This window comes from Cherax quadricarinatus, chromosome 37 (genome assembly GCF_038502225.1).
Source record: "Cherax quadricarinatus isolate ZL_2023a chromosome 37, ASM3850222v1, whole genome shotgun sequence".
NCBI lineage: Eukaryota > Metazoa > Arthropoda > Malacostraca > Decapoda > Parastacidae > Cherax > Cherax quadricarinatus.
This window is the reverse complement of record NC_091328.1, coordinates 15,889,398-15,915,392: the sequence shown is the minus strand read 5'-3', so window position 1 is coordinate 15,915,392 and position 25,995 is coordinate 15,889,398. Positions and strand designations below refer to the sequence as shown.

At 40.7% G+C, this 25,995-nt stretch overlaps 1 protein-coding gene across 1 annotated transcript in view; it reads right to left on the bottom strand.

The window, feature by feature from the left end:
- LOC128704202 (uncharacterized) overlaps positions 1 to 25,995 on the bottom strand; it is a 396,156-nt gene that overhangs the window by 16,424 nt on the left and 353,737 nt on the right. The window contains exons 38-40 of the mRNA XM_070091735.1: positions 24,873 to 24,947; positions 7,585 to 7,678; positions 3,082 to 3,202 (exon numbers count right to left, since the gene is read on the bottom strand). Coding sequence (XP_069947836.1) covers positions 3,082 to 3,202; positions 7,585 to 7,678; positions 24,873 to 24,947 — 290 coding nt within the window. The remainder of the gene's footprint in view (positions 1 to 3,081; positions 3,203 to 7,584; positions 7,679 to 24,872; positions 24,948 to 25,995) is intronic.

Here is a 25,995-nt window from a genome sequence, read left to right as displayed (position 1 = left end):
CTGCAAAAGGCACATTCTCCCCTCTCTCTCTTCCTCCTCCACTTTGGTACTTTGTTACGAGTTTTTTCTTGAATTATATTGTGTTTCTCACCTTATCAATGGGCTGGCACTAGCAGCTTTCTTTGGGCCCATGGTGGCTTATTTAGCAGTCACACACAATAAACAAGTGCAAAAAACAATGATTATGAAATGTTTCTTATGGCCTTGCAGGATAATGTTTACTCACCAATAAACAAAGCGACAGTGCCTCCTCAGAATGAGTGTGAGAGGTTGTGCGCATGGCACACTCGAACATGTACCATACCACCAACGAGAACGGAGGAAAGCAATGGAAATGGAGCCAATAATTTTATGGAAAAAATCAGCAATAACGGAAATGAGCGAAAACAGAGCCCAACGAAAAGGGAGGGTCCACTGTAATTGTATAAATAATATCAGCATATTCATGAACACATATTAGACCCACCGGTTGACATGTATTGGACTCGTGATGTGATTTGTTTACTTTTGAACATCAACAAAAATCGAACATTTCTGCTACTCTGAGCTCAATTTCAAGCTATTTTTAGTCCCTAAACCTATCAAAATCATCTCTTTCTGTAATGTATCTTCCATTCTGTCAAATGAGACCAAGAAACTGAGAATAGTACAACCATAAAAACCATACGAAAATACACCGCAAATTTGCTGTTTTAAAAAAAGAAACGGTCTCAGTGTTTTTCTCATTATGCACTGTGTGCTGCAGGATGTGTTATGTGGTGCACACTTACTGCATCAACCCATTCTCTCATATCTAGGCCCAAATTTACTGCTCACAGCTTATCTGAGCTCATCACATAGAACTACAGCACTGACGCTGGCTTCAAAGCTGTATAACTACTGCATGGACCTCAAAGGGTTAAGGCGTTTTGAGCCAAGTGAGAAAACTGTTGTAAGGGACCTAAACGTTAAAGTGGGTGAGAAGTTGTAGATGGTGTAAATATGCAAGTTTGAAGTACCAAAGATAAATGAAAATAGGGGGGCCCTAAATTGAGTTGTATGTAGATAGATTTTACAATAGGTAATACTTATTTTGATGAAAAAGAGGATAAGTATACAGGATATGATAAAAGGCACAATGATAGTCTGTTACATTTTGCATTAGACAGAAGGTTAACCCTTTGACTGTCGCGGCCGTATATATACGTCTTACAAGATGCCGTGTTTGACGTATATATACTCATAAATTCTAGCGGCTTCAAATCAAGCAGGAGAAAGCTGGTAGGCCCACATATGAGAGAATGGGTCTGTGTGGTCAGTGTGCACCATATAAAAAAAATCCTGGAGCACGCAGTGCATAATGAGAAAAAAAAAACTGACCGTTTTTTTTAATTAAAATGCCGACTTTGTGGTCTATTTTCGTATAGTATTTATGGTTGTATTCTCGTTTTCTTGGTCTCATTTGATAGAATGGAAAACATATTATAGAAATCGAGGTGATTTTGATTGATTTTACTATAAAAAGCACCTAGAAATGGAGCTCAAAGTAGGAGAAATGTTTGATTTTTGCCAATGTTCAAAAGTAAACAAATGATGCCATTGTCCAATAAATGTCCAACTAGCCATTCTAATATGCAGTCATGAATGGGTTGATGTTATTTATACAATTATTACAGTATTGCAGTAGTCTGCATAATAGTAAGTCTTCTATTTTTTGTTTGAATAAAAATTCAAAATAGAAAGCAAGAGTAATATCAGAGGGGCCTAGAGACATGACTGATGAGCAAAGAAAATGTTATTTTAGAGCCAGGAATGTCTGCATTGTTCATTCTGGACCTTATTTTGAAATTGTAATATTTTTTAGTTTTCGTGAAATTGGCCAAATTGCAAATTTCTGACCACATTATTAGGTAGTTGAAATCAGTAAATGGGCAGTTTCTTGTACTCAATCGATAGAAAAAATGGAGTTCTAAAGAAATAGCTATGAGTTTGGGCGACTGGAACAATGGAATTAGCCGAAAATAGGGCTCAAAGTGGGCAAAATCGCCAATTTGTAAACAGCGCCGAGGTCGCTAACTTCGCGAGAGCATAATTCCGTCAGTTTTCCATCAAATTTCGTTTTTTTGGTGTCATTACAATCGGGAAAAGATTCTCTATCATTTCATAAGAAAAAAATAATTTTTTTTTTTTTAAATTTTGCGACACCTCAGGATTGGGGGTTTCGACAGTCAAAGGGTTAATAGGTAAACTTGTGTTGCTGTTATAAATACATGCACATACTTATTCTGGGGTCTGTGTGACAAAAGTACTGGGTACTGTGGTTTAAGCATTTAGAGAGGATGGAGAAAAATAGGATGACCTGGAGGGTGTATAAATCTGAAGAGGAAAGGAGGGGTAGGGGTTGTTTTAGGAAAGGTTGTTGGGAGGAGGTACAACAAATTCACAGATTATGTTGGGTCGGATACAAAAAAAAAGTGGGTTAAAATAAGTGTTTATGCACCTAGAGAAGAGAGAGATTTTGGGAGATGTTTAAGGAGTTTTGAACCAAGTGAGAGTAATTGCAGTGGGGGACCTAAGTGCTAAAGTGGGAGCAACTGCTGTAGAGGGCATAGTATGTAAGCTTGAGTGCCAGGGGTAAATGATAATGGGGCCTTTTGATTGAACTTTATACATATAGACAGAGGTTTGGTAATAAGTGATACATATTTTAAGTAAAAAAGAAAAAGGGGGTAAATAAGTATACGAGATATGTTATAGGGCGTAGTGACAATAGTATATTGGACTATGTAGTGGTGGATAAAAGGTTAATGGGTAGACTTCTGGACGTGCAGGAAATTAAATTATGCTTGTTTGTTCCCTCTTATTTTAATTATTTTCCTAACCCACTGTATCTTTCTCTCCCCTTCAAAATAACATAAAGCAAATCTGAAATCAGTGAGCATGATTTTTTAAAAGTTACTTAACTGGAATAGTTTGAGAGTTCACATTGCTGTTAACAAAAAAAAAAACTGTTTAGATTTGTGTTAAGATGCATTTGTATTTATGACAGTTTAAATAGAAATTTTAAAATCAGCACTTAAAGATCTATCAAAAGACACTTACTTGTGTGAAGAATGTTGAGGTTGATTTTGTTGCACTGCTAATGGGGTAAAGACAGAGGGTGCGTGAGTTGGACCCGGGTTCGACTGTCGTACCCCCATTACCACACTGTTCACACCATTTACTGTAAAAAAAATAAGAGTACTGTATCACAATCTTATAAAAAATTACATTGAACATAACCAAAACCTTTCTTACAATTACCTTTGGTTAATAAACCTCTGTTGACCCTAGGAATTTCACTAAAAAATATACTCTCTTAAGTAAATGACCTGTTAATATGCTAATGTATTATAATACCGAGTAGAGTACAAGTGGAATGTAGACGGAAGACTTTTACTTTTTTCTTCAGTACATTATTCTCGCATGAGATTCCTGGTAACAATGAAAATGTATAAAAGTTAAATGGCTAGGGTGATATGAATGTCTGCCTAGAATTACTGAAACCCCTAATAATGACTTGCTCAGAGCCCCACTACTGAAAGCCTTTTTTTAAATGGGTTATTAGTTTCTCCCCATTGCAAATAAAATCTAGTATTTAATTTTTTTAACACTGGCTATCTTCAGCTGAGGTAGGGCAACCCCAACAAAGAAAATGTTTCACTGTCACTCATTTAATCACTGTCTTGCTAATAGTGTGCCGACATCACAATTCAGATAACCTTCCAAACTGCAACATCCCCACCCTTCCTCCAGAATGTAGGCATTGTCTGGCTAACCAGTTTCCCTGAATCCTTTCATAAGTTACCTTGCTCACGTCAAATCACGAAATCCACAATTATCTAACACACTCACACAAGCCTTTTGCATGTCCAAGCCCCTAACACTCAAAACCTCCTTTATCCCCTCCCTCCAACCTTTCCTAGAACAACCCCTACCCCTCCTTCTCTTCACCAAAGATTTATAAGCTCTATTCTTCTCCAACCTCTCTAAATGTCCTAACCACCTCAACAACCCCTCCTCGGCCCTCTAAATAATACTTTTGGTGACTCCACATCTAATCTCTATGTATTATAAACCTGAAAATCCATCTGCCTCCCTTCCCTGTTATGCCTATGGCCCTCATTTTGTGTGTAATTACCCCATGATTACATTTGTCAAATGCCTTTGCAAAATCTGTGTATATCACATCTCCATTTTGGTTGTCTTCCAATGCCTCCATAATTGTCAACAGTAGTTTAACAGTTGTGACAAGCATGAACTTTCAGTTCTAAAACTGTGATGGTTTAGGTTATGCAGACTGCATTGTTCCATAGTTTTTAGTTTGGCATTTCATCACTTTCAAAGACTTTTATGGTGTGGGATGGTAGAACTAATGATTTGTAATTTTTGGTTAATGCTCTACCTCCCTAGCTATGTCTGCACTCTTTAAGGTCTCTGGTATTTAACCTCTTTCTCCTAAGAGTATTGAGAGCTAGAGGTACTTTCAATTTCCTATAAATAAGGAATTCCATGAATCTGGTCCAGGTGCTGAATGAGCAGGAATGTTTTCAATTTATTTTTCGAATTCTATGGGATTAGTTCTGTTAGTTGATCTGCATGGCCTTCAGATGGAATGAAAAATATTTCTGCATTTTCTGCCCTGCTTTCAGTTAGTGGGTTGCTGAACATTGACTCATTATTTTTTTAGAATTGGGTTCATTTCCTGTTCATCATCATTATATGAACCTCTTGTTATTAATGACCCAATCTACAGGTAGAAATAAATAAATAAATATCTTTCTTTTTTTCAACACACCGGCCGTATCCCACCAAGGCGGGGTGGCCCAAAAGGAAAAATGAAAGTTTCTCCTTTTACATTTAGTAATATATACAGGAGAAGGGGTTACTAGCCCCTTGCTCCCGGCATTTTAGTCGCCTCTTATAACACGCATGGCTTACGGAAGAAGAATTCTGTTCCACTTCCCCATGGAGGTAAGAGGAAATAAACAAGAACAAGAACTAGTAAGAAAATAGAAAAAAATCCATGTATGTGTAGTGTGACCTAAGTGTAAGTAGAAGTAGCAAGACGTACCTGAAATCTTGCATGTTTACGAGACAGAAAAAAGGACACCAGCAATCCTACCATCATGTAAAATAATTACAGGCTTCCATTTTACACTCACTTGGCAGGAGGGTAGTACCTCCCTGGGCAGTTGCTGTCTACCAACCTACTACCTAGAATATATATATATATATATGTGTGTGTTATAGGTAGTAGGTTGGTAGACAACAACTGCCCAGGGAGGTACTACTGTTCTGCCAAGCAAGTGTAAAACGAAAGACTGTAATAGTTTTACATGATGGTAGGATTGCTGGTGTCTTTTGTCTGTCTCATAAACATGCAAGATTTTAGGTATGTCTTGCTACTTCTATTTACACTTAGGTCACACTACACATTCATGTACAAACATATATATACACACCCCTCTGGGTTTTCTTCTATTTTCTTTCTAGTTCTTGTTCTTGTTTATTTCCTCTTATCTCCATGGGGAAGTGGAACAGAATTCTTCCACCGTAAGCCATGCATGTTGTAAGAGGCGGCTAAAATGCTGGGAGCAAGGGGCTAGTAACCTGTTCTCCAGTATATATTACTAAATGTACAATGAGAAGCTTTCGTTTCTCCTTTTGGGCCACCCCGCCTTGGTGGGATACGGCCAGTGTGTTGAAAGAAAGAAGAAATATATATGTGTGTGTGTGTGTGTGTGTGTGGTGTGAATATTATGCAGAAAATTCAGTGTGTGGAGCTAATAAAAGTATTAGTCAGAGGGCTGAAGAGGGGTTGTTGATGTGGTTTGGTCATTTAGAGAGAATGGATCAAAGTAGAATCACATGGAGAGCGTATAAATCTGTAGGGGAAGGAAGGTGGGGTAGGGGTCGTCCTCGAAAAGGTTGGAGGGAGGGGGTAAAGGAAGTTTTGTGGGCGAGGGGTTGGACTTCCAGCAAGCATGCGTGAGCGTGTTAGATAGGAGTGAATGGAGACTAATGGTATTTGGGACCTGATGAGCTGTTGGAGTGTGAGCAGGGTAATATTTAGTGAAGGGATTCAGGGAAACCGGTTATTTTTATATAGCCGGACTTGAGTCCTGGAAATGGGAAGTACAATGCCTGCACTTTAAAGGAGGGGTTTGGGATATTAGTAGTTTGGAGGGATATGTTGTGTATCTTTATACGTATATGCTTCTAAACTGTTGTATTCTGGACACCTCTGCAAAAACAGTGATTATGTGTGAGGTGAAAGTGTTGAATGATGATGAAAGTAGTTTCTTTTTGGGGATTTTCTTTCTTTTTTGGGTCACCCTGCCTTGGTGGGAGATGCCTGACTTGTTAAAAAAAAAAAAAAAAAAAAAAAAAAAAAAAAAAAAATTATTTTCGGGTGACCCAAGAAACAAAGAAACACTTTTACCATCATTCACACATAACCATTGTCTTTGCAGAGGTGCCCAGATATGACAATTTATGTCACTCCAAACATCTCAAATCCTTCCTTTAAAGTGCAGGCATTGTACTTCCCACCTCCAGGACTCAAGTCCAGCTAACTGGTTTCCCTGAACCCCTTCACAAAATATTACCCTGCTCACACTCCAACACCTCGTCACGTTCCAAAAACCATTCGTCTCCATTCACTCCTATCTAACATGCTCAGACTTCATATTTACGCAATAACAAATAGCATTAGCAACACTTACAAAATACATATATAAAGTACTATTTTTCCTCAAATTTAATAAGCTGTGGTAGATTTGTTTTTAAACACACCAGTTGTTTTCCACCAACCTGGAGTTTACCTGGAGAGACAACCCCTCCCTCCCCCCCCCCCCCAAAAAAAAAAATAAAAAAAAATTCACCATCACTCATTCAATAACTGTCTTGTCAGAAGTATACAGAAGTGGTAGATGTTATCATGAATTATACTTTTTTGGGAACTAACATGAGTGTCAGAAGTAAAACCTCACAAAGGTTACATTTAGTGATGTATTTACAGAATATCAATTGCTGCTGCTGTCTGGGAGGTGGCAAGGAGAATTTCAAACCTTAATTTGAGTTCTTAACCAAAAATATCATTAATATCAAAAATATCATCCAAAAATCTGGAATTCATTACCTGTGAATATAAAAGAAACACTGTCGGTTTATAAATTCATGTCTCTACTTAAAAATCACTTGCTCACCCACAATTAAATAAATAATGAATAATTGTACCTCATAAATGTTTAACCTGTGACCCAATCAAACTTTGTTATTTTTAATTACATTACCTAACAGAATACTCCATTCTACTGAATGCACAGCAACACAGTAAATGAAAATATGACCTGTCTTTGAAATACTCATTTGTGCTTAATTGTTATCTGTTTACAATAATGTTTACCACTGAATATATCATTGCTTAGTTAATCTTAAGTTAATTTTAAGCCTGCCCATAATGCTCTGCATACAAGGGGCTTTGGCATGTTACACTTAACCACTGTATTTTTTTGTACTTCTATGTATCATGTTCAAATAAATAAATAAATAAATTCTTACCTTGAGTATTTGTGAGAGTATGTTCCCACTGGGCATGGAGAACATTGTTGCTGTTGGTGGTGCCCATTATGGTGCATCCCTGGGGCACACGCCACTGTCAGTGTTTAAAAAACATTGTTTTACTAAATGTACATCATATATACATAGGCATATGTACTAAATGTACATATATGTATGTATAATATTATAGACATAAGAATGAACACTGCAGCAGGCCTACTGGCTCATGCTAGGCAGGTCCAATTCACTCACCCACATCCACTTGTGTATCTGTCCAGCCTATACAGGTCTCCCTCAACATTCGCGAGGGTTAGGGGATCATGAGCCTCGCGAATGTTGAAAAATCACGAATGTTTGGTGCCCCAATATATTGTAGGGAAATATAATACAATACTGCTTCCTTAACTTGTTGAACCATGAACAATCATAAAATACATGAAAATGTCATAAATTGTACTAAATACATGCATGTTATGGTTTAATAACATGTATGTTATTAAATACCACTGCCTCCACCACTGCGAGTCCCTACTACCCTCCCTCCGACCCCGCAACTGGCAGCCAGCCCTCCCACCACTCAGTGTGGTGAGTGTTTTGTTTGTTCATTATTTGCTATTAAACTACAGTATAAATAATGTAAACCCATTCATAACTGCATATTGGAATGGCTATTCGGACAGGTATTGGACAGTGACATCATGTGTTTACTCTTGAACACAGCAAAGAATCAAACATTTCTGCTACTGCTAATAATAACAATAGTAATAATAATAGTAATAATAATAATAATAACAACAAATACATGCATGTACTATAGAACTGAAAAAGGAAATTGTACAAAAATACGATGGAGTGGTTGACACATCGTCAGTGTGGCTTTGTTTATGCTGGAGTGAGCATTAGTCTCCATGCTCTTCCAAACATTTCACAATAATTCATCGTGTTTGGTGCTTGTAGATTGAGTGCGACTGGAGTGGTTGAGGAAGCAGTTGAGGCAGTGGGTGAGGCAGTGGGTGAGGCAGCGGTTGAGGCAGCGGTTGAGGCAGCGGTTGACGCAATGGTAGAGGCAGCGGTTGAGGCAATGGAAGAGGCAGCAGTTGAGGCAGTGGTATTTAATAACATACAGTGGACCCCCAGTTAACGATATTTTTTCACTCCAGAAGTATGTTCAGGTGCCAGTACTGACCGAATTTGTTCCCATAAGGAATATTGTGAAGTAGATTAGTCCATTTCAGACCCCCAAACATACACGTACAAATGCACTTACATAAATACACTTACATAATTAGTTGCATTCGGAGGTAATCGTTATGCGGGGGTCCACTGTATATGTTATAAATAATAATAGTACATATTATTAATAACATGTATTATTATTATTATTATTATTAATAACATGTATGTTATTAAATACCACTGCCTCAACCACTGCCTCAACTGCTGCCTCAACCACTGCCTCAACTGCTGCCTATACCATTGCCTCAACCGCTGCCTCAACCACTGCCTCAACCGCTTCCTCAACCACTGCCTCTACCACTCCAGTCGCACTCAAACTACAAGCACCAAATACAGTGAATTATTGCGAAATGTTTGGAAGAGCACGGAGACTAATGCTCACTCCAGCATAAACAAAGCCACACTGATGATGTGTCACCCACTCCCTCGTATTTTTGTACAATTTCCTTCTTCAATTCTATTGTATTTATTATTGTTGTTATTATTATTAGCAGTAGCAGAAATGTTTGATTCTTTGCTGTGTTCAAGAGTAAACACATGATGTCACCGTCCAATACTTGTCCGAATGGCCATTCCAATATGCAGTTATGAATGGGTTTACATTATTTATACTGTAGTTTAACAGCAAATAATGAACAAACAAAACACTTACCACACTGATGGGAGGGCTGGCTGCCAGTTGCAGGGGTCGGAGGGAGGGTAGTAGGGACTCGCAGGTGGCGGGAAACTTAAATATGATTTGGAGGCAGGGGATTTGGCAGTTGGGAATTCGCGAATGTGCGAAGCCCGTGAAAGTTGAAAACGCGAATGTTGAGGGGGACCTGTATTTAAAGCTACCTATAGTTCTTGCCTCAAATGGCTACCTGGGAATCTGTTCCACTTATCTAAAACTGTTGCCAAATCAGAACTTCCCAATTTTTTTTTTTTTTAACAAGTCGGCAGTCTCCCACCAAGGCAGGGTGACCCAAAAAAGAAAGAAAATCCCCAAAAAGAAAATACTTTCACCTCACTCACACATAATCACTGTTTTTGCAGAGGTGCTCAGAACACAACAGTTTAGAAGCATATACCTATAAAGATACACAACATATCCCTCCAAACTGCTAATATCCTGAACCCCTCCTTTAGAGTGCAGGCATTGTACTTCCCATTTCCAGGACTCAAGTCCGGCTGTATAAAAATAACCGGTTTCCCTGAATCCCTTCACTAAATATTACCCTGCTCACACTCCAACAGATCGTCAGCTCCCAAATACCATTCGTCTCCATTCACTCCTACCTAACACGCTCACGCATGCTTGCTGGAAGTCCAAGCCCCTCGCCCACAAAACCTCCTTTACCCCCTCCCTCCAACCTTTTCAAGGACGACCCCTACCCCGCCTTCCTTCCCCTACAGATTTATACGCTCTCCATGTCATTCTACTTTGACCCATTCTCTCTAAATGATAAACCACCTCAACAACCCCTCTTCAGCCCTCTGACTAATACTTTTATTAACTCCACACCTCCTAATTTCCACACTCCGAATTTTCTGCATAATATTTACACCACACACTGCCCTTAGACAGGACATCTCCACTGCCTCCAACCGCCTCCTCGCTACTGCATTCACAACCCAAGCCTCACACCCATATAAGAGTGTTGGTACTACTATACTTTCATACATTCCCTTCTTTGCCTCCATAGATAACGTTTTTTGTCTCCACATATACCTCAATGCACCACTCGCCTTTTTTCCCTCATCAATTCTATGATTAACCTCATCCTTCATAAATCCATCCGCCAACTCCCAAGTACAGTGGACCCCCGCATAACGATGGCATCACATAGCGATTATTTCGCATACCGCTTACTTTAATTGCAAAAATTTTGCCTCACATACCGCTTAAAAACCCGCTTACCGATTTTCGTCCGAGACGCGTCCAATGTGCGGCCTGAGCCACGCTCACATGTTCCGCCGGTGGCATTGTTTACCAGCCAGCCTCCGCGGTAACATCCAAGCATACAATCGGAATATTTTCTATTATTACAGTGTTTTCGGTGCTTTTTCTGGAAAATAAGTGACCATGGGCCCCAAGAAAGCTTCTAGTGCCAACCCTACAGCAATACCTGGAGAGAGAGATAAGGGTGAGAATTACAATAGAGATGAAGAAAAAGATCATTGATAAGTATGAAAGTGGAGTGCATGTCTCCGAGCTGGCCAGGTTGTATAATAAACCCCAATCAACCATCGCTACTATTGGTGGTACAGCTGCTGCTGCTGCTGCACTGTCAGCTGCTGCTGCTGCTGCTGCACTGTCAGCTGCTGCTGCTGCTGTAGCACCGTTGTTGGTGTGGCTTATTGAGAATACCAAGAAACAATTAACCCCAGAGGATTTGCCACCCAGGATAACCAAAAAAAGTCAGTGTCATCGAAGACTGTCTAACTTATTTCCATTGGGGTCCTTAATCTTGTCTCCCAGGATGCAACCCACACAAGTCGACTAACACCCAGGTGAACAGGGAAAAATGCCTGGAACTAGTGCTCATATTGGTGAATTTAAAGCCAGCAAAGGTTGGTTTGAGAGATTTAAGAATCGTAGTGGCATACACAGTGTGATAAGGCCTGTTCTGGAAGAAAATGCCAAACAGGACCTACAGTACTCAGGACGAAAAGGCACTCCCAGGACACAGTGTCTCATCAGTCATTGCTGCATCTTCAATAAAGGTAAGTGTCATTTATTCATTTAGTAGACTAGTACATGCACAATATATACTGTGCATGTACTACTCTACTATTGTGCATGTATCCTTCTCTTTGTGTGTGGGAAAATGTATATTTCATGTGGTAAAAATTTTTTTTTCATACTTTTGGGTGTCTTGCACGGATTAATTTTATTTCCATTATTTCTTATGGGGAAAATTCATTCACATAACGATTATTTCGCATAACAATTACCCCTCTTGCACGGATTAAAATCGTTAACCGGGGGTCCACTGTATCTGAAAACATTCACTTCTTCCATACTACTACTCCCCAATTTGGTATCCAATTTCTCTTTATCTAAATCATTTGATACCCTCATCACCTTACGCTTTTCTATGTTCACTTTCAACTTTCTACCTTTACACACACTCCCAAACTCATCCACTAACCTTTGCAGTTTTTCTTTAGACTCTCCCATGAGCACAGTGTCATCAGCAAAAAGCAACTGTGTCAATTCCCATTTTGTATTTCATTCCCCATAATTTAATCCCACCCCTCTCCCGAACACCCTAGCATTTACTTCTTTTACAACCCCATCTATAAATACATATGTATATTAAACAACCATGGTGACATTACATATTCTTGTCTAAGACCTACTTTTACTGGGAAGTAGTCTCCCTCTCTTCTACACACCCTAACCTGAACCTCACTATCCTCATAAAAACTCTTTACAGCATTTAGTAACTTACCACCTATTCCATATACTCGCAACATCTGCCACATTGCTCCTCTATCCACTCTATCATATGCCTTTTCTAAATCCATAAATGCAATAAAAACTTCCCTACCTTTATCTAAATACTGTTCACATATATGCCTCAATGTAAACACTTGATCTACACATCCCCTACCCACTCTGAAACCTCCTTGCTCATCCGCAATCCTACATTCTGTCTTACCTCTAATTCTTTCAGTTATAACCCTACCGAACACTTTTCCTGGTATACTCAGTAAACTTATTCCTCTATAATTCTTACAATCTCTTTTGTCCCCCTTCCCTTTATATAAAGGGGCTATACATGCTCTCTGCCAATCCCTAGGTACCTTCCCCTCTTTCATACATTTACTAAACAAAAATACCAACCACTCCAACACTATATCCCCCCCTGCTATTAACATTTCTGTCATGATCCCATCACTTCCAGCTGCTTTACCCCCCTTTCATTCTATGTAATGCCTCATGCACCTCCCCCACACTCACATCCTGTTCTTCACTCCTAAAAGATGGTATACCTCCCTGGCCAGTGCATGAAATTACCGCTTCCCTTTCTTCGTCGACATTTAAAAGTTCCTCAAAATATTCTCGCCATCTACCCAAAACCTCCATCTCCCCATCTACTAACTCCCCTACTCTGTTTTTAACTGATAAATCCATTCCTTCTTTAGGCTTGCTTAACTTGTTTAACTCACTCCAAAAATTTTTTCTTATTTTCATTAAAATTCCTTGACAGTGCCTTTCCCACTCTATCATCTGCTCTCTCACCACTCTCTTCACTTTTCTTTTACTCTCCATATACTCTACTCTTCTTATAACACTTCTGCTTTGTAAAAACCTCTCATAAGCTAACTTTTTCTCTTTTATCACACCCTTTACTTCTTCATTCCACCAATCACTCCTCATTCCTCCTGCACCCACTCTCCTATAACCACAAACTTCTGCCCCACATTCTAAATACTGCATTTTTAAAACTATTCCAACCCTCTTCAACTCCCCCACTACTCATACTTGCACCAGCCCACCTTTCTGCCAATAGTTGCTTATATCTCACTCGAACTTCCTCCTCCCTTAGTTTATACACTTTCACCTCCCTCTTACTTGTTGTTGCCACCTTCCTCTTTTCCCATCTACCTCTTACTCTAACTGCAGCTACAACTAAATAATGATCTGATATATCAGTTGCCCCTCTATAAACGTGTACATCCTGCAGCCTACCCATCAACCTTTTATCCACCAATACATAATCTAACAAACTACTTTAATTACGTGCTATATCATACCTTGTATATTTATTTATCCTCTTCTTCATAAAATATGTATTACTTATTACCAAACCTCTATCTACACATAGCTCAATTAAAGGCTCCCCATTTTCATTTACCCCTGGCACCCCAAAAATACCTACTACTCCCTCTACAACATTTTTGCCCACTTTAGCATTGAATCCCCAACCACCATTACTCTCACACTTGGTTCAAAACTCCCCACGCATTCACTCAACATTTCCCAGAATCTCTCTCTCTCCTTTACACTTCTCTCTTCTCCAGGTGCATATACGCTTACTATAACCCACTTTTCACATCAAAACTTTATTTTACTCCACATAATCCTTGAATTAATACATTTGTAGTCCCTCTTTTCCTGCATAGCTTATCCTTCAACATTATTGCTACTCCTTCTTTAGCTCTAACTCTATTAGAAACCCCTGACCTAATCCCATTTATTCCTCTCCACTGAAACTCTCCCACCCCCTTCAGCTTTGTTTCACTTAAAGCCAGGACATCCAGCTTCTTCTCATACTTCCCAATATCCTTTATAAATGTAAATTTCTCCAACTTGAACTCAACATGCTATGTCCCCTTTATTTATTCCTGCTTTCCATTTGTACTCTTCATTCATATCTCCCCTAATTTTATATCTTAACAAAAACTGCAAGTTCAGTGCATTCAGCCTATTTTTATAGTAAAAGTTTTTTGCACATGGAATCAATTTCATCCTTATCTGTATATTTTTGAGCACATTTATGTCCATGTAATACGGAGACTAGAACTGAGCAGCATAGCCAAAATGAGGTCTAACCAAAGATATATAAAGTTGAAGTATAACCTTAGGGCTTCTATTAGTTATACCTCTTGATATAAAACCAAAAATTCTATTAGCTTTATTGCTAACACTTATGCACTGTTGTCTTGGCTATAAATTTCTGCCTCTTCAAGGGGGGCTCCTTGGCGTGGTGAAGAGGCTCTTGGTCTGAGGAATTAGACCTGTCGGTCTACTTCCTCAGACCGAGCCTAATTACCCCCCAATCCCCCGTTCCCTATCCCATCCTCCCCTTTTTCCTTTCCTCCTCCTCCTCCCCACCCCTCCCTTTTGCCCTTCCTTTTTGGCCTTTGGTTTTTTTTTTTTTTTTTTTCCCACAGGCACGCTAGTTCCTAGGTAGGGGAAAGGGTACCGGGGTCCATCCCATTCCGTTGAGGTTCTTGGCAGTGGCGTAGTTTGCCGTGGAATCTGGATTGCCTGGGGATGTCCTGATCCCTCTCTGGTATCCCGGAGGGTGGCTTTGGGTGTCTCTCGGGCGACGGGTGTATCTCTGGAAGCCACCTTTCGCATTCCGGGGGTGGTGGCCGAAGGAGGTATGCTTAGTGGCGGATTTCCGGCCGCCCTCTCTTTTGTCCACCGAGGTAGCTCGGCAGATGTGAGGTTGCTATCCCGGATTGCTGGTTTACTGGCATGATGGGTAGGGTATGGCACGGGTTCCATGCTGCATCTGCGCTACTTGCGGTGCTGAGGTCGTCTTGGGCACGGAGGGAGATTTCTGGCCCTTTCATTCCTCCTAGGAACTATCCCTCCCCGATCCCCCTTTTTTTATTCTTTTTTTATTTTTATTTTTTATTCTTTTTTTTTTCTTAAAAACAAAAAGAAAGAAGTAACCTAACCATGGCAGCCCTAGTCCATGAACCTGCTACCCCCGGGCTCCTTCTTGATACCGCACCCCGTTCTGACCCCGCCTCATCTTTGGAGCACTCTTCGGACGCTCCTCATGCCTCTGTACCTCTTGCCGGTGCTGTTTCCTCACCCGCTTCAGGTACTGAGGCCTCAACTGACCCCTTCGATTTATCTGACCTTCGCTCTCCTCTGACTATGCTTCCGGCCTCTTCCTCTATGGTGCGGCAATTTTCGAATCGCCGGCCCGTTCCACGTCGGACCAACTCTGGTCCCACGCCTAAACGCCAACAACAATTACCTGCTGATGATACTTCTCCACCTTCACGTTCTTCTCAGAAAAGATCGACACGTCCTTCACTACCTTTCCACGCTCAGTTTCAGACTGCACAATGGACTAAATTCTTCACTTTACGACCGACTTCCTCTACTGCCTATCTTTCTGACCACAGTATTGGCAAGGCACTCCTACGCCATGTTGGTAAAGATATTTCTTTTCATGCTCTTAAGAGCGGTACCCGCATCGTCACCATACAGAATGCTACCCAGGCTCATGAGCTTTCTCGTCTTTCCCATATCGATACTGTTCCTGTAACTATTGAAAAGCATCATTCCCTCAATTCTTGTAGTGGTACCGTCATTCTGCCCCATACCATAGTTCAACAAAATTTCCAGACATGTGGCACTGACATTCTTGAACAGTTGGAACTCCAAGATCTCCCAATCCTCAAGGTAGACACTTATGTTCTTCCTGCCCGCGGGCGGAGACGATACCCTAGCAATGTGGCTCGTTTAACTTTTGACAGCCGTGAACTCCCATCCTCAGTTTATGTAGCAGGACATCGGTTACAAGTTCGAAAGGTGATCCCTACACCGCAACAGTGTAGAAATTGCTGGCGATTTGGCCATCCAGCGAAATATAGCAGATCAATCGCCGAATGCCCAGTCTGTGGTGCTGATGACCATTCTAATACGTCTTGCAATCGACCTCCCTCTTGCCTTAATTGTCATGAGGCTCACCCTTCGTACTCTTGCCGTTGTCAAGTCTACTTAAACGAGCGGGAAATCCGTTACCTCAAAGAGGCAGGTCTCCCTTATGCCATGGCAGTTTCTCATCTCCGCCTCCAAGGGAGACTACCTCGTGTTTCTTATTCCCGTGTTTCAAAATGTCCCCCCACTTCTGGTATCCCATCTTCTGCACCCACCTCTGTGGTTACCTCTCCCATAGTCACTCCTGTAGCTAATTCTTTTGCTGTCCTCGGCTCAGACGTCCCTACTTCAACGTCTCAGTCTGATCTCGCTTCTTCGTGTTCTCTCTCACAAGCCTCAGTAGCGACGAGATCTCGTATGACACCTCCTCCCAATTGTCCCTCTACTTCTCAAAAGTCAAAAAAAGGTCCGTTAACACCTCCTACCCATCTTCCACCTCCTCACTTTCCCTTCCCTGTCTCTGTACCTGGTTCTCCCCCACTCACAAGTGTAGAGGTTCACCCTCCTCCTCGTACTGTACCTTCCTCCCCTGTTCCCTCCCAAGTTTCTTCCTCTTCTGCCACCTCCCAGGTTTCTGCCTCTTCTGTCCCCTTCCATGCTTCTCCAGTTCCCTCCACCCTTTCGCCCCCCCCCCTACCTTGGTACAGTCCGTTACAGTTCCAATCTTTACTCATCCTCCCCCTACCATTTCCAATATTGTCTCCCATACGACGTCTCTGAATTCTGAAACACTTGAAGCAATCTCTGAATATATTGCAGAGACCAAACCATCAATGGACACTGATCCACCCTCCGCTCCTTCTCTCTCCTCTACTCCATCTGCGTAACTCCTTTCTTCACAGCGCACCGTTCCTTCGCTGCTTGAATGTTTTCCACTGCCTCCGCATGTGGACTTTTCTAACCCCTCTAGTCCGTAGGAACCCTTACCTGCAGATTTCAGGTATCTTTATCATTGCCAATCATGGCCTATTTACAGTGGAATATACACGGCCTCAGGGGTAATCGGGGTGAGCTTCAGATGTTACTCTCCCAGTTTTCCCCTGTTGGTGTTTGCTTACAGGAACCAAAATTACACTCTGCTGTTATCTCTCCCATCTCAGGCTATAATTTATTGTATTCTTCAGATCCTTTTCCTGATGGGACCTTTAATGAAAGTGCCCTTCTTCTACGCACTGATATTCCGTACCATCAGCTATTTGTTCGTACTTCGCTGCATTACACAGCAGCCCGTATCCACTTGCATAGGTGGTATACACTCTGTTCTTTATATCTCTCTCCTTCTCGGGCATTATCTATTCCGGATATTGCCTTTCTTGTTTCGTCATTACCACCACCGATTCTGTTACTTGGTGATTTTAATGCCCACCATTTCCTCTGGGGGGGGGGTCTCACTGTGATTCCCGTGGCATTCAGTTAGAGGCTTTTCTTGCCACCCACCCCCTCCATGTTTTAAATACAGGTACTCACACCCATTTTGATCCTCGGACTCACACTCTCTCTTGCATCGATCTCTCAGTCTGCTCTTCCTCTGCCGCATTAGACTTCACTTGGTCTGTTCTTCCGGACTTACATGACAGCGATCATTTCCCAATCATTCTTACTTCCCCTTCATATTCACCACCTCTTCGCATCCCACGCTGGCAATTTGATCAGGCAAATTGGAACCTTTACTCACACCTAACTGTTTTTAGAGAGGTTCCTTCTTCGTCCTCCATCGATGAGCTTTTACACCTCTTCTCGTCCTCCGTTTTAACCACAGCTTCTCATTCTATACCCCAAACTTTGGGCAGGCATTCTCAAAAATGCGTGCCTTAGTGGTCTCCTGCTTGTGCTTGTGCAGTACGTTTGAAACGCGCTGTATGGGGCAGGTACCGGTACAATAGAACCACAGAGAGACTTCTTGATTTTAAGCAGAAGCGTGTGATCGCTCGCCGTGTCATCCGTGATGCTAAACGCACTTGCTGGCGAGATTATGTCTCCACCATCACCTCTGCTTCCTCTATGAGTGCAGTCTGGAAAAAAGTACGAAAACTGAGTGGTAAATATTCTCCTGACCCGGCTCCTGTTCTGCGGGTTGCCGGTGTTGATATAGCAAACCCACTAGATGTTGCCAATGAAATTGGCAATCATCTGGTCCGTATTTCTCAGGGACTCCATCTATGCCCCTCATTTCTTTCCTCAAAGTCTGCCAGAGAGTTAGCACCCTTGGACTTTTCTTCTCTCAGTGAAGAACAGTATAATGTGCCTTTTACACTTCAAGAACTGGAGGCAACACTCTCAGCTTGCCGATCATCGGCAGCTGGGCCCGACGACATTCATATTCGTATGCTACAACATTTACATCAGTCAGCCCTTGCAGTCCTATTACGCCTTTACAATCTTATTTGGTCACAAGGAGTTCTTCCACAGCTGTGGAAATCCGCCATTGTTCTCCCTTTCCGCAAACCAGGCACTACGGGACATGAAACCTCCCACTATCGTCCCATTGCTCTTACCAGTGCAGTTTGCAAAGTGATGGAACGCCTAGTAAATAGACGTTTAGTGTGGTATTTAGAGACACACAACAGTCTCTCTACTCGTCAATATGGCTTTCGTAAGGGCCGTTCTACCATAGACCCCTTGCTACGCTTGGATACGTATGTTCGTAAGCCTTTGCGAATAACCACTCAGTTATTGCCATATTTTTTGACCTTGAGAAGGCATATGACACAACTTGGAGGTATAATATTTAGCCCAAGCCCACTCCTTAGGCCTTCGAGGCAATCTACCATCCTTCCTTAAGAACTTTTTAACTGACAGGCATTTCCGTGTTCGGGTTAATAATGTGCTCTCCCCGGACTTTATCCAAGCTGAAGGTGTCCCCCAGGGATGTGTTCTGAGCACAACACTTTTTCTCCTTGCTATTAATGATTTGGCCTCTAGTCTTCCATCAAATATTTGGTCATCACTCTTATGTTGATGACTTCGCTATTGCCTGTGCAGGCGCTGACTGTCACCTTATTACAGTTTCTCTCCAACATGCAGTCAACCGTGTTTCCAATTGGGCCACCACACGTGGGTTTAAATTTTCCAGCACTAAAACCCACCAAATTACTTTCACTAGACGCTCTGTCATCTCCGATCATCCTTTGTACCTCTATGGCTCACGTATCCCTGAACGTGATACAGTCAAGTTTCTGGGCCTCCTCTTTGATCGTAGGTTATCCTGGAAACCTCGCATTACCTCTCTGAAGGCAACTTGTCACAGCCGGGTGAACCTTCTTAAAACCCTTGCTCATCTTTCATGGGGAGCTGATCGTCAAACCCTCCGCCTACATTCCACCCTTATTTTATCGAAACTTGATTATGGTGACCAGATCTATTCAGCGGCATCTCCTGCTACTCTCTCTAGCCTTAACCCCATTCATCACCAAGGATTACGTTTATGCCTTGGTGCTTTTCGCTCTTCCCCTGTCGAGAGCCTCTATGCAGAAGCGAACGTTCCATCCTTATCCGATCGCCGTGATGCCCATTGCCTTCGCTACTATGTACGCTCTCATGATCTCCGCAATCCTTCCATTTATAGAATGGTCACTGATATTAGTAGACATTCTTTATTTTTTCGCCGCCCCTGTTTACTCCATCCCTTCTCTCTTCGCCTTCATTCGCTCTTGTCTTCTCTTCAATTACCACCCTTCAATGTACATGTAGCATCTCACTTTTCCCTATCCCCCTGGGAAGTTCCAGCTGTTCGAGTCTGTTCTTTCTCTCTCCCTTGCTCAAAAGCCCAACTGTCTACGGTCGCTTCCTGCTCTCTTTTTCTTGACCACTTTCACTCTCATTCTCATGCCATTGCTGTGTACACAGATGGCTCTAAGTCTTCTGACGGCGTAGGATTCGCAGCAGTATTTCCGGACAGCGTAATACAAGGGCATTTACTATCTTCGGCTAGTATTTTTACTGCTGAATTGTATGCCATCCTTACAGCACTTATCCGTATTGCATCTATGCCTGTGTCAGCATTTGTGGTTGTCTCAGACTCCCTTAGTGCTTTACAGGCTATACAGAAATTTGATACACCTCACCCCTTAGTCCTCCGTATCCAACTTTGGCTACGCCGCATCTTTACCAAGCATAAAAATATTGTTTTTTGTTGGGTCCCTGGTCATGTTGACGTACAGGGCAATGAACAGGCAGACACTGCTGCGGTCAGCAGTACATGACCTACCAGTTTCATGTAGAGGTATTCCATTTACGGACTATTTTGCTGCAATATCTTCCCAACTTCACACCCGTTGGCAACAACGTTGGTCTACTATGCTCGGCAACAAACTTCAATCTATTAACCCTTTCAGGGTCCAAGGCCCAAATCTGGAGTCACGCACCAGTGTCCAAGAATTTTCAAAAAAAAAATTTGTTATTTTTTCTTATGAAATCGTAGAGAATCTTTTTGTGAAGGTAATAAAACAAAAAGTACGAAATTTGGTGGAAAACTGACGAAATTATGCTCTCGCGAATTTTGATGTGTCAGCGATATTTACGAATCGGCGATTTTACTGACTTTGACTCCCATTTTAGGCCAATTACATTATTCCAATCAACCAAATTCTTAGCTATTTCACTAGTATTACTTCTATTCTATCGATTGAGCACAAGAAATCGCCAAGTCAACCGTTTCAACTACAAAATAAAGTGATCGGAAATTGTTAATTTGGCCAATTTAACACAAAGTTCAAAATATTCCAATTTCAAAATAGGGTCCAGAATAAACAATGTAGGCATTCCTGGCACTAAATTAACATTTCCTCTGTTCATTAGTTATGTTTTGAGGCTTTACAAATAAATTCCATTTTGATTTTTTATTCACATAATGAATTTTTATTCACACCAAAAAATAGAAGATTTACTGTTATGCAATACTGTAATAATTGTATAAATATCATCACCATATTTGTGAATGTATATTAGACCCACCAGCTGACGTGTATTAGACGTGTGAGGTCGTTTGTTTACTCTTGAATATCGGCAAAAATTTAACATTTCCGCTACTTTGAGCTCAGTTTCAAGCCATTTCCAGTGCTAAAACCAATCAAAATCATCTCTATTTCTGTAATATGTCTTCCATTCTATCAAGAGACCAAGAAATCGCAAATACAACTATAAAAAACATACGAAAAAACACTGCAAAGTTGCTGTTTTAATCGAAAAATCATGATTTCAGTTTTTTTCTCTCATTATACACAGCGTGCTGCAGGATCTGTTTTATGTGGTGCACACATACCACATAGATGTATTCTCTCATATCTAGGCCCAAATGTACCACTCACAGTTTATCAGAGTGAGCTGAGCTCATGGCGTAGATCTACGGTTTGGACACTCACCGTAAAGCCGTAGATCTACGGGACGGACCCTGAAAGGGTTAAACCGAGTATAGGTTACTGGCCGTCTTCTTATCACCAGTGTCGAGGTTGGGAGACTACTCTCTCCCGTCTTCGCATTGGCCATACTCGTCTTACTCATGGAGAGGCGCCCTGCTCCTCTCTGTGAGAATTGCCAAGTTCCATTATCAGTCAGCCACATTCTGTTGGACTGCCCACTTTATCAACGAGCACTCAGAATTTACCTCCGTCGTCGTCTTCGCTCTGCTGCTCTCTCTTTACCTTCCCTTCTCGCTGATGGACCCACCTTTCATCCAGACTCTCTCATTTTGACAACAACTGACTTACTTCACAAATTCTGATACCTTCAGCCCTTTCTACTTCAATCTCTTGCTACCCTCTACCCCCGTACTATCCCCTGCCCCGCTGTTTTCTGTAACCTACTGATCATCCCTCCTCCCTTCTGCCATCCAATACCCTCGCTTCCTTCCCTACCCTGCAGCGCTGTAGAGCCCTTGTGGCTTAGCACTACTTTTTGATTATAATAATAATATAAATTTCTGCTAACCAGAACTCTTAAATCTTTTGTATTCGCTTTGACTAAGATCTACAATGTTTAGCTTATAGGTGCCAGTTACACTGGTACCTTGACTTGTGAATGCTCCAACTTACAAGTTTTCCGAGTTACGAGCTGTCGCTCGGTCGATTTTCTGCTTCGAGTTGCAAGTGAGCTTCAGATACGCTGCCATTAGTTGGTGCAGCGAACACCACAACATCCGCCCAGCATTTTGTGCAGTTATTTTGCCAAATTTTTTATTTCTATCCATGGGCCTTAAGGAAGTAAGTGCAAAGGACAGTGCTGAGAAGAAGAGGATGATGTTCATTGAATTAAAGCATGAAATCATAGGAAAACACGAGAAAATCGCTTTTGTTTCAGTGTTTTCCTTGTGAAACTAGTGATCTAGTGCAGTTATAATACGACCTCAGAAGGGCAAAAATGGGAAGATATAGTCAGATATAATTATTTTTACCTCGAGAGTGGCCGCCACCACTCATCACATGACATTTTATTCATTCTAGAGTATATATCATGTTTCTATGTTATTTATATTGTTTATGTCATATTAGATCAATTGTGATAGATAAGTAAGCCACAGAGTTGATATTAGCGTAATATTGAAGTACATATTTTCTGCTGCCTCCTGAGAGCCATGAATTCTGCTGAAACAAATTAACCCTTAAACTGCCCAAACATAGATTATGTTCACTTGCGTAGTGCTCCGAATGTAGTTCTATGTTTTTTTTTCATAAGAAAGTATGTAAAATCAAACGTAGATCTACATTCGAAGCGCTACACGAGTGAACGTAGATCTACGTTTGGACAATTTAAAGGGTTAATGGCATTTCAATTAACTTCAATGAGGAAAATTGATTTGATACACGAGCAAATTGAGTTACGAGCTCGGTCATGGAATGAATTAAACTTGAAAGTCAAGGTACCACTACAGTGGACCCCCAGTTAACGATATTTTTTCACTCCATAAGTATGTTCAGGTGCCAGTACTGACCGAATTTATTCCCATAAGGAATATTGTGAAGTAGATTAGTCCATTTCAGACCCCCAAACATACACGTACAAACGCACTTACATAAATACACTTACATAATTGGTCGCATTCGGAGGTAATCGTTATGCGGGGGTCCACTGTATTTCCTTTACCTTGTATTAGCATCTTACACTTGTCTGCACTGAACAGCATCTGCCACTTCTCCAACCACATCAATATTTAGGTCATCCAAGTGTCTTCTAGTGTCCACATAAAAAATTATTTGATGTTATATTTTAATGTCATCTGCAAACTTACGTTTGTTTCTATTTATTTTCTCATCAATGTCGTTTATGTAGATAGTGAACAAGGATCCCAACACTGATCCCTGTGGCACACACTTGTGACAGGTCCCCATTAATGCAAGCTCTCTGTTCCCTATTGGGCAGCCATGCCTTGACCTAGGAGATAATCTCTTTTCCTATTCCATGTCCCACTACATTCTTAATTAGTCTCCTGTGTGGAACTTTATCAAAGTCCTTACCGAAGTCCATATATACAATATTGTATTCTTATCTTGGTCTACTGCCTTGAAAACCTTAGTGAAAATGGTCAGTAAATTCATAAGGCAATAACCCCCCCTTTGCAAAGCTATGCTGCGATTCATTATCGTAATATTTATTTGTTTTAAGGTGGCTTCAAACTGCCTGAGCAATCACTGACTCCAACTTTCCCACATTTGAGGTTAGGCTGATTGATCTATAATTTGAAGCTAAGGATCTATCTCCTACTTGGTAAATAGGTATCACATCTACCATTGTCCGTTTATCTGGTACAATCCCTGTTTGTAGTGATATGCTGAAAAGACTAAGGGTTTGCTATGTTTTTCTTTACATTCCTTTAGAACCCTTGAAAACAGGTCAACAGGGCCAGTTGACCTGTTGCTAGCAACTTCCATATTACATAATTTGTTTCCTTCCTGACTTGTATACGTATTGATTTCTGGGATTCTGTTTATATCCTCTTGTATAAAAACAAAGGAAATAAGTGTCAAAAATAGTACACATTTCTTTGTCCTTAACAGTAAGCTGACCTGAGTTACATTTAAGTGGACCTATCTTTTCTCTAATTTGATTCCTATATGTGTATACCTGAAAGAAACCCTTAAGAATGGTCTTTGATTCCCTTGCAACCTTAATTTCACGAAATGTCTACAAATACGTATAACACTTATGTACAGTTCTGGACAACTTCAAGAAAACTGTTACTCTAAATTACCTGTCAAAGTGTTCCAACTGATTTGGTCAAGTTAAAATCTCCCATTTTAACTACATTTTCATTTCTAGATGTTTGAGCAATTTCATCTCAAAGAAATGTACCATGGTCATTATCATGGTTTGAGGTCTGTAGATCACACCTAAGATTAGCTTTTCTTGCTCTTTGAGAAACTGCAGCCAAATAGATTCTGTATATGTCCCTTCCATCTTTATCTAATTTGTGATGCAAAAGTTTAAATTTTTCCCTAACATACACTATGTTCATTTTTACAAGTTTTTGTATCAGTAAAGCACAATTCATAAGAAAGGCTAATATTTTGTAACTCAAGATGACTAATGATGAAACCCTGGAAATTCTCTTATTTTGATGCTTGGCTAATTTTTCATTGCAAATCTCTAATTTTTTTTTCTTAAACTAAGCATTAAGGTAAACAGTTCATATAATAAGAATTAAATTAAGTACTGTACTCACAGCATACATAGGGATGGGTTTCCCTCCATTCAAACCCGGGCAGACAGTCAAGACCTGGTTGGACTGGAACGGTGGCTGGAGAATACAAGTTTGACAATGTAAAGGTTAAAAGTAAAAAAAAAATACCTTTAGCACATGCTTAAATCCTAAGTTTGGTTACATATGTGTTATCTCATATTATTTCTAAAACACAGTGAAACCTCTCATTAATGGACTTCAGCAATTCTGGACAAAAAATTGGCTGGGCAAACAGAAGTAATCGGACAAAATGGAAAAAGTTTGCAATTCCAGATTTTATCTGTAGCAAGTGTCCAGTTATCTTCTGAAGCATCAGACCAGTCTGATGACTAACATTTGCCCAGTGTGGGTCAGAACAGCCATGTCCAGGACCTGTCTGTTTTCATTGTTCCCAGAGCCATAGGCCTCCCATGCCAGTTTGTTTGTGCTCACTGAAGCATACACATGCCATTCAGTCTACAATTTTCCCTAGATCTGCATTTCTGTGACCATAACACAAGGCACAGATCTCTTTTTGATGTACCCCATGTCCATATCACACTGTAAAAACTCTATGCACATAAAGGGCCCCAAAATCTGGAATTCATTACCAGAACATACTTAAGTAACCAGGCCTGAAAATTAATTTAAGACTCTTCTAAAAAACCACTTACTCGCCCAGGACTAAATAATCAACACTCAGTATTTAACATTACCAATAATTCTCCCAATTACTTAAATCTTAAAACTTCAAGACAACATATAGTAAATTGATCAACTTGTTTGTTATACACTCTAATGTGACAAATTTGCACAAATATAATACTTCAATATTGACATGTTCAAATTTCATTATTTCAAATACTCAATTGTGCTTCATATTGTAAATTGTTTACTGTAATTTCTACCACTGAACCTTTCATTGCTTGTTAATTTAAAGTTAATTTTAAGCCTGCCCATAATGCTTTGCATACAAGGGGCTTTTGGCATGTACACCCAACTAGTACTATAATTACTTGTACAACCATGTATCGTGTCCAAATAAACTATATGAATATGAATAAAGTACAATTAACAATGGCCTCTTAATCAGAAACTTGCACTAATGAAGAAGGTTGAGTCTGGC